This window comes from Ovis canadensis, chromosome 23, assembly GCF_042477335.2.
Source record: "Ovis canadensis isolate MfBH-ARS-UI-01 breed Bighorn chromosome 23, ARS-UI_OviCan_v2, whole genome shotgun sequence".
Lineage (NCBI taxonomy): Eukaryota > Metazoa > Chordata > Mammalia > Artiodactyla > Bovidae > Ovis > Ovis canadensis.
The window spans coordinates 50,870,433-50,883,588 of record NC_091267.1 but is presented as its reverse complement, the minus strand read 5'-3'; the positions used below and the strand labels follow the sequence as shown (position 1 = coordinate 50,883,588).

General features: G+C 54.8%; 1 protein-coding gene across 2 annotated transcripts in view; it reads right to left on the bottom strand.

Annotated features, from left to right (window-relative positions):
- Positions 1-4,519: 4,519 nt before the first annotated feature.
- EMILIN2 (elastin microfibril interfacer 2) overlaps positions 4,520-13,156 on the bottom strand; it is a 58,752-nt gene continuing 50,115 nt past the window's right edge. For both annotated transcript variants that reach the window (XM_069568328.1, XM_069568327.1), the window contains 4 exons: positions 8,082-8,459; positions 6,710-6,742; positions 6,306-6,434; positions 4,520-5,505 (listed from right to left, as the gene is read on the bottom strand). In XM_069568328.1, coding sequence (XP_069424429.1) covers positions 5,168-5,505; positions 6,306-6,434; positions 6,710-6,742; positions 8,082-8,459 — 878 coding nt within the window. In that variant the 3' untranslated portion in view covers positions 4,520-5,167. The remainder of the gene's footprint in view (positions 5,506-6,305; positions 6,435-6,709; positions 6,743-8,081; positions 8,460-13,156) is intronic.

The following is a 13,156-nucleotide window of genomic DNA, read 5'->3' as shown; positions in this document are numbered from 1 at the left end:
GCGGGTCTTGCAGGATGTGTGTGATGTCGTGAGAGTGGTCTCGGCAGAAGGAGTCAGTCAGCCAGCAGGGAAACTCGGTTCTCAGGGAGGCCTAGAGATGCAGACGTGTGCTTAGGCCAGGTCCCGGGAAGGTGTCTGTTGCCCCTCCCCGTGCCTGCAGCTGAGCAAGCCACCCAGGTATGGTCCCGTCCACACGCCCCTGCAGGGCTGTGAGCATGAGCCTGCAGAGATGAGCTGGTGCGGACAGCCCCCTCGGGCTTAAAATCAAGAGAACTGTTAAGAGAGGAGGCCCTGGGGACCAGTGGTGACCACATACAGCCCCGCACTGGGTGAGAAAGCAGTGAGCCGTTCCAGAGTCGGGGAGAGGGGAGTGGAGCAGTGAAATACTGCAGAGCGGTGCGCTCCCCTCCCCCCGCCGTGGTTCCGGGTCCGCCTCTTGCTTTCCCTGTGCTGGGTTTTGGGGGCCTTCCTCTTTTCAGTTTGCTCCACCACAGTACTGTTCATCTCGAGCTGGAGAAGTGGGGGTGGCTGCTCTCCAGAGCGGAGGGTCGGAGGCCCCGGACTCCACTGAGCCATGTTGGAGGAAGAGCCCGGAAGCCGTGTTCCCAGGGAAACCAGACATGCCTCCCCGTGGGCAAAACTTCCCTTCGCAAACGGTTCAGGGATGCATCATTTAAAGACCTATTCATGGCCAGCAGGTCAGGAAGCTGGGTTGTGTTCCTCGTGTGAAGTTCTGCCCCATTAGTGGCATCATTGTCGCCCATGGTTCCTTCATTTTGTGGCTGCCGGTGGTGGCCTGGCCCTCTGCTCGGTGCAGGCCCTTCCCTGGGGCCGCAGAGGCTTGTGTGCGCGTTTGCGGTACGGAAAAGCTTGACGCCTGCCTTCCTGTCGTCCTTCATTGGTTGTCCTTTAAAGAGTCTCTCATGAGACAGTTTCTTTTCCTTGATGAGCTCTCCTCTCGGGACGGGGGCGTCTTAAAGGGTCAAGACCGGGAACCTGCGCTGGGGTGGCCAACCCCTCCACCCGGTGTCCGTCAGTGCTAGAGTGTGTCATCTTGTCCCTGCACGTTGATCCGCAGGTGTCACCAGTCTGCTGGGTACACATGCTGATCAAACTGAGTGTTCCTTCCCATTTAAAGGAGCCCCTCTTGCTGAACGTAGATGACGACTATCGCTAGAGTGTATGAAAGTATTGTTTGTGCTGAAAATCCATTGCCATTTGGTACAAATGACATTTGTTCTTTCTGTGAAAGAGAGATGCCCTCAGTGTGTTTGTACACAGACCTCAGGAGGAGAGCTAAGAAGGAGCAGTGGCCGCTTGCTGCTCTTGGGGGCGGGTCATCTCAAGAAGCCGCCTCTGGGTCACTCTCTCCTCCAGTGGAGTGGCCGTGGCCCCTTCCCTCTTTCCGTCCCTCCCGACTGCATCCCACCCAACTGTACACCTGCCTCGGTGTCCACGCGGAAGCTCGTGTGGCTGTGGTGCCCACATCTGCATCTCTGTGGGGCTCAGGAGACACACTCGAGGGCCCAGAGGGGGCAGGTTCGGCCCTGCGTGTGAGGACCACGTCTGCTGTGCTATAAGACAGCGCCTAGTTTTCAGCTGGAAAAAGAAAAAAACTTCCTAGCGTGATGTGAGATGAAAGCTGCTGACAATCCAGGAGTGATAGCCACCCACCGGAGCCAGAAGTGTTTGTGCCTCCGACTGCACGTGGCCCTGCAGATGGAGTGCGTCCTGAGAGGTACTGGCCAGACCCAAAGGAACAGGCCAAGGATGGATTTGCGTTGTCTGCAGGTCGGTGAAAAGAGACTCTCCGGGGGGGATTTTGTCATCTTTTCGAGTATCATCTTAGTTAACTCTGGGAACCCTTGTTTTCCTGCTTTAGAGAATGCTGGGTTTAATGAAACCGGTGAAAAGTTGAGTTTTGGTTTAAAGTAAGTGCTCTTTCCAGGTGAAAACTACTTTTTAGGGTTTGTTTTAAAGGTAAGAAAAGGAAGAGGAAGGGGAGATGTTGCTCTTAATTTAATCATTACATTTGGTCTATGACATTTGATTATTAGACACAGCAGTGCCACTAATACGTTTCTTGAGTTGTCAGAAATTGTCGACATCAGTACTTACTTTATGGCAAAGACATCTGTCTGAAGATAAATGGCTCATATTTTGGTGCAGTGTTTGATGTTCAAAACAAAATGTTACAACAATAAACAAACGTGAACTCAATGCGTCTTGACCTTTTCCTTCAGAGGACGTTTAGATTGTCTTCTCTAAACTCTTGCCAGAAGCTGCTGATTTCCATAAATTAGCATTTTGATCTCTGCTGACACTTAAGTTTGTGTATAGAAAGGGCTTCTTTTTGGTGCTTGTTTTTATAAGATCTGACTCCTGAAGTGAGGCTCCACCCGCAGGAACTAACCTCCCTTGCTTTGTAGGTTCTGCCAGGCAGCCATTCAGTTGCCTACGTAATATCTAGGGGTGACCCCCTGGCATCCTCCCGACTGCATCCCCCACACCTCAGCCCTGCTCAGGACCCTGGCCTTGCATTATAGCCCTTCCTCTGGGTGAACAGCACGTAGCCCTCCTGATTTCATCAGCTGTCAGGAGACTCAGAGTGATCTGGGTCAGAAACCACACCCCACGTATTATTTAATCCCCTCGGGTGGCTGAACCCACACTGAACCCACCAACTCCCTCAAGCACACGCCTCCATGTGGGGCAGCACCCACCTTCTCTGCTTGTTTTTGTGATGGAATGGCTGGGCGCGAGGTCGGGGAGTGGGGACTGCAGCTCTGTGGGGTGCCCTTCCGGCAAAGGAGGGAAGCACTCAGATGGGTTCACATCAGGAAGAGACTCCCTCCTGTGCGCTGCCCTCCCCGCTGGCTGGTGGCCGAGACAGGGGCAAGGCGAGCGGGTGTGAGAAGTGAGTCTGTGCGTGTATAGCTACAAGCGTGTCTCTGATCACAACTACTGCTTTCCTTTCAAACTGCACAGTGTGAAAGACCATTCAAAAGAGGATGGGCTCACTGAGAAAGACGAATGTGCTAGTGTGGGAGTAACTTCACGTTGCAGTTCGCGCCGATTTTCGGTCTTTATTGCTGGTTTTGTTTGCTTCTGGTTTTGTTTGTTTCTCATCGTTTAAATGGGGCCATTTGCTGACAGGACTGACACATCCCAGTCCTGTCACCGCTTATCTCAAGGTGCACCTTGACCTTTTTCTCAGCAGCCCCATCATTTCAGAAGTCGTAACCTCGTGCCTGATTGAGTCCAGGACCCTGGTCCACATGTCTCGCTCTCAGCGCCAGGCCCCTGACTTCCAGAGTGAGCTCACCAAGCCACTCAGCCTGAGTTTAGCCCAGTCTGCTGCTCTCCGTTTGAAAGGACAGCCACTCCCTTCTCAAGATGCTGACTCCTAGTGAACCTCTTTCCTCCTCCTCAACGTCAGTGCAGGACCTGCTGTGATCTGTCTACACTGCGTGTCGCAGACACAGAGCTGAAACTCGCCACTGCAGTAGACGAGTCATGAGACCCCGCCAAGGAGGACACCGCACTCGCCACCCTAGCACCGTCCGTGGAGCAAGGCAGGTCAGTCTCTGCCTTCTGTCTAGTTCCCATTGAGCATTTGTCCCGCTTGGCCCCAGGGAAGGCCTGTAAAGGGGGTGTGAGGGGAGAGGGCAGAGCCATGTGCCAACTGGGGTTTCCTGAAAACACTCCACGGGCATAGGGTTTTTCCCATGAGTCATATCTAGGAAGCCACAGCTGCTGACAGCCAGTTCCCCAGCTGTAGAAACAGGGTGAGCATGTACCCCACCCCTGAGCCCCAGAAGGAGGGGCCCGAACTTTAAAACATGAAAACAGCAGGTCTTCTATGCTGGGCCCCTCTGCCCTAGCTGGGGGGAAGGGGTGAGGAGGAAGGCTCACCCCATCTCAAGGACCCAGCGGCTGCCCTGTAATCTCACTTGTGAGCAGTCCTGGAAAAGGCATTTTTATAGCCAACCTGGTGGCTTGATTTAGGCCAGGAGACTTGTCTCTGTGGTGCACGCCTCTCCCTGGGACCTGCCTCCCCCCAGTGGCACTCCCTTGGCCAGCAGGTCATGTGGTGCTAAGGGGGCTGGTGTGGCTGCTGGCAGAGGAGTGAGGGGCCCGGGCTTCCTGGGAAGGTTCCTGCCTTTCCCAGACAGCCTCGGTGTGATCAGCTTTTGCTCCCTGGGAGCGTGAGGTCTCTTAGAGCTGGGCGGCAAGCAGTCATGTTAGCTTGGACAGCTGCTGGTTAAGTGCGACTTTCAGCCTCCCCTGGAGGAGCACCCCCCTTTCTGCTGTGGGGGGCTCTGACCTCCAGGCACATCCAGTCTGTCTGTATAAGCCACCCATGACCTCGCAGTGCACAGCCTGGATGCTGAGGGATGCTGGTTGCACAGTTGAGACCAATGTGTTCACGCTTCCTTTCTACAGCCGTTAAACTCCAGTTTACTCCAGCTGTGCTTTTTAGCAGCAACCCTCAGTCCACGAGGCACCAGACTTACACTGGAAGTGTTTTATGTTTTTATTGCCACTCCCTGTCTTTGCACTTAAGTCGTACATGTCATTCAAGGAGCCCCAACAAGCCACACGACACTCTCTCCTGCGTCATCCTCTCAGCCAGGCAAACGCTGCATGGGGACAGGGGTGGGGAGGGGTGGTGAGCCAAGCCTAGGACAGCCCACTGTCCGCCCTGGGTCCGTGGCGGCCTGTGCCACTTCAGTGTTTGAACTTGTCTCCCGCCGGCAGGGTAAACGGAGACAGACGGCCGGCAGCGGCTCTGCTCCAGTGAAGACAGACGCGGCGGGCACCAGTTTCTGCCGCCTGCCTCCTCTCAGCAGCTCGTCCTCGTCGTCGTCCATCGGAGGATGCAGGCCACCAGGCAGCAGTCAGAGCCTCCACAGTCAGCACCTGGTAGGCCCAGCCAGAGACGGGGTCGGGGGACACGGGGCGCTTCCGACTCTCGTCCAGCTGTCCAGTCGGAGTGGCAGGAGCAGTGGCCACATTAACCCACGGTTTGCCCCCTGCCGGCCACCTCTGTCTTGGGGGAAGTGCAGGGTGTTTGCTGAGAGCTTACCCCGTGCCCCGGCTACACACACACTGAATATATTACAGCTTCCGAGCTCTGTCAGCCCCTTCCCGCTCCCCGGCCACCTCAGAGGTGGGAAAGAAAAGGGTACAAGAAGACCCCGCTGAAGGTGGAGTACATCTCGTCAAAGTCCGTGTGGGCCAGCCGGCCCCCTGTGACCACGATGTTGACGCCGTCCCCCGCCTTGAGGTGCACGATGAGGTGGAAGGCGCCCGGGCCCCCGCAGGTGTGCGGGGCCCCCTGCGGCCGGTGATACTCCAGGAACTCTCTCCGGTAGCCGGCCGTGTGCAGCTGGGCCACGCTGGCGTTGGCCACTGACAGGACGGCCTCCACATACGCGTCCCTCTCGGGCGTGAGGGTGGCTGTGATCAGGTAGCGCCCATCATACGGAGCCGTGAAGACCCCTGTGGGGAGGAAGGCAGACCCCTGAGCATGTGGTACCCATCACAGCCTGTGCACCAAGTGGGCAGTCAGCCCGGATGAAGGCAGACAGCTCAGCCGTTCCCCACCGGAGGCAGGCCCACTGCGGGGGATGAGCTGGAGCCCAGACCCCATGCTGGTGGGAGTGGCCACCTCCGAGGGCTCTGGGGAGGGGGCCCGAGTCTTCAACCTGCCCTGCGATGGCCAGGTCACTGAGCTCTTGATCTTACCATAGAGCTCGGGGACAGACCAGGCCCTGCGTCTCTGCTCAGTGTCACCGGAACCCATTTACTCAGACCGACGGCCCAGACTCTGGTTCTGGGCATCTGGGCCTGTGGGAAAGCTGGAGGTCCCCACCTCTGAGTGCCAAGAGCCTCTGACTGGTGGACACAGTGTCCCCACACCCCAGGCCGGGGGAACAAGGGTGCCCAGGAGCATACAGCAAAGCAACCCTGATGCAAAACCCGGGCCTGGGCAGCAGCTCCCACCTCTGCCCAGAACCAGCTGCTACCCAGAGCCCTGGCCACCGCGTGCATGTGACCTGTGACTGCCCCCACCCCCTGTCTGCTGGTATCTATGGGTGGGGGGACAGCAGGGACCAAGGGGTCTGGTCTCTTGCAGGTGATGCATCCACAGCCCCGGGGGCAGCAGCCCAGGCTCAAGGCTGGCCTCCCGTTTTGGGGGCTGCGGCCCATGTAGACCCGTCCTGGCAGGGTGAGTGGGTTCTGGCTCAGAAAGGGGCAGCGGGAGGCCCTCCGGAGCAGCTGAGCATAGGCAGACTCACCGGTGCTGGGGTCGTACACGTCTCCGTCGTTCACCAGCACCTTGTTGAATAGGACCACGCCGGCGTCGCTGGGGAAGGGCTTCCGGGTGAGCCCCGCGGAGAAGGACACGAGAGACGGCGCCAGAGCCCCTGGGGGGACAGGATGCACTCCCGGTCAGGCCCGGCCCAGGCCTGTGTGCGGTCCCGAGGGGCGGGCTTGGCCTCTCATTTCCCCTCAGGGTGGACACCACCACACGAGGTGGACACCCAGCCTTGTCCTCGTTGGAGGAGCAGGCAGCCGGGGGAGTGTGCGGGGCCCTGTGTGTCAGGCATGGGCTTGGCACGTGCATGCTGTCTGGGGGTGGGGCACCCAGGCCCCCCCACCCCGGCCTCCCCTTCCACCCCTGCTGCCCTGGCTGATGTACCTGGGGAGGCTGCAGGCGGCGATTTGGGGTACCCTGAAAAACAGAATGCAGACTCTGTCAGAACCCTTAACAGCCCCTCACTTCTGAGTCCCTCCTTTGGCCCTTGTTCCTCACACAGTGAGTGGGAGGATGTGCAAAGGAACACATCACCCGACAATATAAGCACCCGTGATACGTGGAACTAACAGAAGGCATCCTAGAGAGGGCAGCACTGTGACTAAGAGCCGGGGGCGGCTGAGAAGGAACGGTCCTGACTGCCCCACCTGGCAGCCGCATCACTTCCTGCAGGCAGGCTCTCCCTGGCCGGGGCCAGGTGCTTCTAGCTGTTGATGGGTTTAACTCTGAGGGTGGTACTATCTGTGACAGCTCATGTGACCTCCCCCACCCAATGTCACGGGTTTACACAGTTCACAGCCTCAGTTTCCTCGTGTCAGAATGACAGACATAGGGCTGGTCAAGGAGCTGCACGTCTAGCACCTACTTCAGGACAGAAACGCAGTGAGTGTCCCTTGACCTCTCCTTCCTCCAACCTCCACCTCCTCCGTCCTCCTCCAACATCTAGCCTCCACCAAAATGCAAACTCCTCCAGTCTCCTCCAGCTTCCTCCAACCTCCTCCAGTCTCTTCTAGGCACCAACCTCTATCCTCCGCCATGCTCCAGCCTCCTCCACCTCCTTCCTCCAACCTCCTCCTCCGGACTCCCACCTCAGCCATCCTCCAATTTCCTTTCATCCTCCTCCAACTTCCTCCCTTCTCCAACAACTTCCAGCAACCTTCTCCACCCTCCTTCCACCCTCCAACCTCCGACCCCCTCAACCTTCTGACATCCTCCAGCCCCTAACCACCTCCTCCAGCCTCCAACCTCTTTCTTCCACCCTTCTCCAACTTCCATCCTCCCAACCTCCTCCAAACTCCAACATCCAACCTGTAACCACCTCCATCATCCAGCCTCTATTCTCCAACCTCCTTTCACCATCCTCATCTCATACCTTCTCCTGTTTCCTTCATCCTTCAACTTCCAACATCCAGCCTCCCCCCTCTCCCCTTCCTCCAACTTCTGCCCTCCCCCAGCCTCCCATCTAATGTGGGGGCCCGGCCTCCCACCTGCCCACGTAGTTGTGGTTGTGCGCTCTTTCCTGCTGCCCAGGCTCCTAGTACGTGTTTGGTTTTCCAAGGCCGCCCCTGCTGGGAGGATCAGCGAGCCGCCTGGATGGCACAAGTAGGACAGCTCGGGGTGCAACTCTACGGGTGATGTTCTGTGCCCAGGGCACTGCAGCGTCTTTAGGCAGCTCACTTCTGGACACTGTTCCCTGCTGGCTGGACCCATGCCTCAGAGCCCCACAGCAGCCTCCCAGTGCCTGGGGTGCACTTACCTGGCGCTCCTGCGTAGCCCTCTGCGCTGGGGATTGGCCGCTGCCCGGTCTGGCCATCCACACCCCGGGGCAGGCCCCGTCCCGACACCCCCATCCTGCCTGGGGGCCCGGCCTCTCCAGTCTCCATGATGACCCCCGTGGAGCCAGGCAAGAAGGGTAGCCCTGTCCAGCCAGGCCGCAGGGGTGGGGGGCGTCTCTTGGGCAGGACCGGCTTCTGTCCTGGGTCCCTCGGAGGTGAGGGGGTGCTGGGCGGCAGCAGTGGGGTCAGCACTGGAGTGGACAGCTCCGTGGGGGCCTCTGCCGGGCTCGAGGGCTTTCCTCCGTCCTCCTGGGCCTTCCCCTGGGGTGGAGGCTGAGGCGTTTCTGAGGGCTCCTCCGCTGAGCGTTTGGGAAAGTAGAAATACAGAGTTAAAAACCACAGACTTGACTGCTCAACCACAGGCCCCTCTGTGAGGCCCCATGGGCATGGCTTCCTGGAAGGTGTGTGCTTGGGGGTTCCTGGGCCAGGTCCACTGGTAAACACAAGAGCAACCACCACAGCGTGGGGACCCCTTGCCCCAGAGAGGAGGGTCTTCAGCCTCTCTTTCTGCATGATGGTTGCCCTCCCCAAAATAACATTATCCTTGGTTCCCAGTAAAAACTCCATAATGACCCTGCAACTGTACCTGCCTGCCACCACTGCTGACCCCACAAGCTGAGGGCCTGCTTTTGCAGACCTCATGTGACCCAGAGTGTCAGCACGAGCTGCCTCTGTGGCAGGCACGGGGGTCACCACAGCCTTAAGATCACCAGCTGGAGCACTTCCACTGTAAGAGCCTCCTGGTTCACACTTCCTACCCTCTCAGAACAGTGCTGAGACACAGCCTGGAAACTGCTCCCACTTCCTACTCTGAATACATTCCTGGAACTGCCCTTCCAGAAAGCCCTTCCTGCAGGCCTGCAAGACACCTAAGAATAACCAAGCCTGACCTGGATACCCTCCTCAACAGCCAAACCCTACCTACCTCCTCCTCCTCCATCCATAGGGTGCCTGCAATGGCCCAGGTTCCAAAGCTCCAAAGTTATGGTCAAGTAAAATCAGAAACTGCATTGTACCCCCACCCCAGACTGGTTTTTTTAAACTCACAAAGGTGATTGTGGTAGATGGAACACAGGTTCCTCTACCCCCAGAGCTAGGTTGCCAGCCCACCTCCAGCCCCAGGGGAAGCTTTTCTTCAAGCACCCTTTCCATGAGAGGATGAAGCCCTCCAGAACGTGAGCTGAGTGGACTGATCATCACTTTCTCAAGTGCCCCCAGGATGGTACAGAGCTAATACCATTCTAGATGCACTGAAGATAAGTTCATTCACACCATACAGTGGGAAGGCATCAAGCCTTGATTCTCTGCAGTACTCTGGTGGGAAGGGCTGGGTTGGACATAGAAACTGTGGCATGAAGGATTCAGACCTGGAGATACCACTGGCCACAGTGAAGGACAGGATGAGAAGGAAATAACCAACCAATAAAAAGGAACTTTGAAGAAACATAATACAAGAAAATAAACATGTAGCGAGACACACTCCTTGCTGGCAAGGATGCCCACCCTCTAGCTGCTTCTGTCTGAAATAAACTGCTTCTTTGCATGCTGTCCCACACATACTGTTTCTTACAAACCCTGTGCCTACTCTACAAAACAGGCAAACTCAGAGAAACAGAAGGCACTGTATCCAAAGTACAAGAACAGACTGGTATTAATAGAGGCCTAACCAGAGAATAATAATGTCTTTAATGATTAGAAATATGCTTGCCAAAATAAGAAAATTCAGTGAAAGAGTTGGTAGACAAAATCAAGGAGATCTTTTAGAAGGTAGACCAGGTAGATGAAATAATGGATAACAGAGAAACTGTAGGAAAATTAGATTCTTTCCAATCCAGAACTTTCTCAAAAAAAATAGAAAAACTGGGGAATAGAGAGATGGTAAGGAGAGAATCAAATAGTTCGTTAGAATTGTAAAAGATCCCAGCTGGATTATTAAAGACCCAAACCAAGGCATATTCAGAACACTGAGGATAAAGAGAAGATCCTACAGACTTGGGGGATGGAGGGAAGTGACTTCAGATCAGGAGGACATCATCAGACTCTCAAGTAAGGGAAACCAGGAAGCAAAAGAACAGCACCTTCAAATGTTGAAGGAATAGCATTGTTAACCTTGAGTTCTATACTCAGCTAAAATATCTGCCAGTTGTGAAACTAGAATAAACCTGTCTTCAGCCATGAACTATTTAAAGACCAGCAAAACACTCAAGCATCCTTTCTTAAAAAGCTATTGGAAAATGTACTCCACTGAAATGAATGTAAACCATAAAAAGAAACACAGAGTGAAGAAAAGGGTGTAAGACAGGAGAGAAGTTCAAGAAACTTCTAGGATGGTAGTGAAAAGTTTCAGATTGAAAGCCTTAGAGCTGAAGTCTAGAGAGGAAGCAGTCCAGGCTGTGTTGGGAAGAGAACTCCCAGACGGAGGTCATTAGATTAAAAAATGGAAGGGGATAAATGTATACCTGTGCTGATTCACATTGTACAACAGAAACCAACAACACTGTAAAGCAATTATTTCTCTAATTTGAAAAAAATTTTTTTTAATTAAATGAATAATTTGCCAAAAAGAAAACCTAAAAAATGGAACCAACAAATGACCTGATACTTTTTATGGTACTGAGAGAGTTTCAGTGAGTGAGAAGAATCCCAAGACGGATACATAAAATCTAGCAAATAACACTACTACTAATTCAGAGGAAAGCAACACAATCCTATTTGGCTGTTATTGAGGTGTTTAGCTTATAGTATAAATACTGACTTGATTTTTGTGGTATAACTAATGGGAATTGGGAGGAGGGGGAGATATGAGAGAGCCTTACAGGCTAATGTCTGCAGCTGATAAATAATGTCAAATACTGTATATAATATCCGTATAGAGAGATCTAAAGCTAATAAATTGATTTAGAAATATGGAAGTAAACATCGGGGGAGAAAACAGCTCAAAGAATTGCACGTGACCACTTCTGGGATGAGAAGGGACAGGGGAGGTGGTTTCCATTGTAAATTTGTCAGAAGTGTTTTATGTTTATAAAACATGGAGGACACCAAGGGCCCACCCCGTCTCCCTTCCCTCCAGTCCGAGCACGCTCTGGTCCCTCCCTGTCCGTCTCCCCTCCTCCTCACGCTAGACGAGGTGCTCCTCCAACATCGCTCCTCCATCTCTCCTTCCGCCTCACTGGCTCCTTCCGTTCAGCCCAAGTTTGTGCGTCTCCACCCGTAATTTAAACACAAAGACTTTCCCCCAGTCCTATAACCTCAAAGAATTAGAGTACACAAAGCACCTAAAAATAGCCAAATACAAGTCCCTCGCACCTTTTTTCGTTCCTATCCCCCTACAAACCCTTCGCTTCATCCCTCTCTCTGAACCCCCATCTGTCTCCCTGTCACCTCGTCTAGGTGCTCAAGAGTCGTATTTCACTCTGCCCTCCTTTCTCACGTGCACCCTGATCTGGGCTAAGTCCAGCTTCTCATTTTGAGTCATCCTTCGGGTCCGTCCTTCCCACCTTTCTCAGAGCACAGCTCGTCCTGGTCGTCATCCCTGCTCAGAAACCTCCAGCCGTCCTGCACTGCTCGTGAGCTCCAGGCGAACCTCCTTTGACAGCCGTGTCCGCTCCACCTGCCCCTGCTGCCTTCAGTCCAGCCGCTGGGGCCGGGCTCTTCGGGAATCCTCGGCACACGCCCCTCCCCACAGTCCCGCTGCTCCCTGTGAAGCCCAGCAGCGCTTACCAGTGCTGCCTCCCAGTCTCGGAGCTCTGAGGGCCTGTCTGGTTTTCATACCTCTCTTCACTTGCTGGATGATGAACACTTGAGGACACGTTTTAATGATCTTTTGTCACCAGGGACTGGCACGTGACACTGGACGTCTGAGTATGGTGAAGGAAGAAAGGCCGGTACCCTGGGCCGCACCTCACTCCCGCCAGCCAGTAGAGGAGGCGCCCTAACTTTGCCAACGATAACCGTCTTTCTAGGGTCTGTAAGGGCAATGCCAGTACCTAGAATCAGTGATGGTTCTCTCTCTCTGTCATCACTCCCTCAGCACACAGGCTTGTGATAGCAAGTGGAAGGCAGAGGGGAAAGAATGGACAAATAAACCGCTTGGGCCAAATATCCTGCACTGATCTACACGGGGAGTCCGTCCAGGACTCTGCAGAACGGGTGGCTCCCACACCCCTCACATCACAGCAGAGACGGCACGAGAAAGCTGCCCTGGATCCCGACTGCTCCCCAGCCTTGGCCCCCAGCACATCACGTAGTGTCTCTAACGCACACATTTATTACATGCTTGAAACAAACTGGACAGCATCTTGCTCCGTCTGGGAAGATAACTCTGGCAGCCAGTGTCTTTTCAAACTGCACATATGTTTCCAATCCAGTGACCATTTGAGTTGAGTTCATAAGAACCAAGTGGGGCTGCCCATGTTTCACGTGAGGAATGATGCTTTTGTTCCACAGCCTGCCTCCAGGTCTCCGTCCTGACACCCCCGCAGTGGCCTTGTGCAGCTGTGCACAGACCGGGCCACGGCCTCACCAAGGATGGAGCCAACAGCAGGTAGGAAAGGCCGCTCCCGTTCCGCTAAAGTTCTTGTTAAAAGCCACTGTAACCTTTGCTAAGATGAAGACCTGCCTGAGGAAATTGTCAGCAACCCCGTGGAGTCGTGTCAGCGCAGGGCTTCAGGGATGTCAGAGTCTGTGTTGGCAGCGTGGCTGAGTCATCCACCACTTGGGCTAAACCCCCAAAGTCTCCTGACAAGCAGGCAGGATTTGGCTGATCAGATGAAGTGACAGGTGTGGGGCCACATCCCTGACAGTGACAAGGCACTGTGCAAATGTCCAGGCCAATTCACTAGAAGCCCAGGGCGGGGAGTGGGTGGGGAGCTGCCTGGCATTGCGAGACTTTGCTGACCAAATGCAACTACAGGTCGGGGTGGTGGGACTGTTTTAAAGATGGCAGTCAAGACTTCTGACTTTGTATTTTCTTTTTTTTTGGTTGCACGGCTTG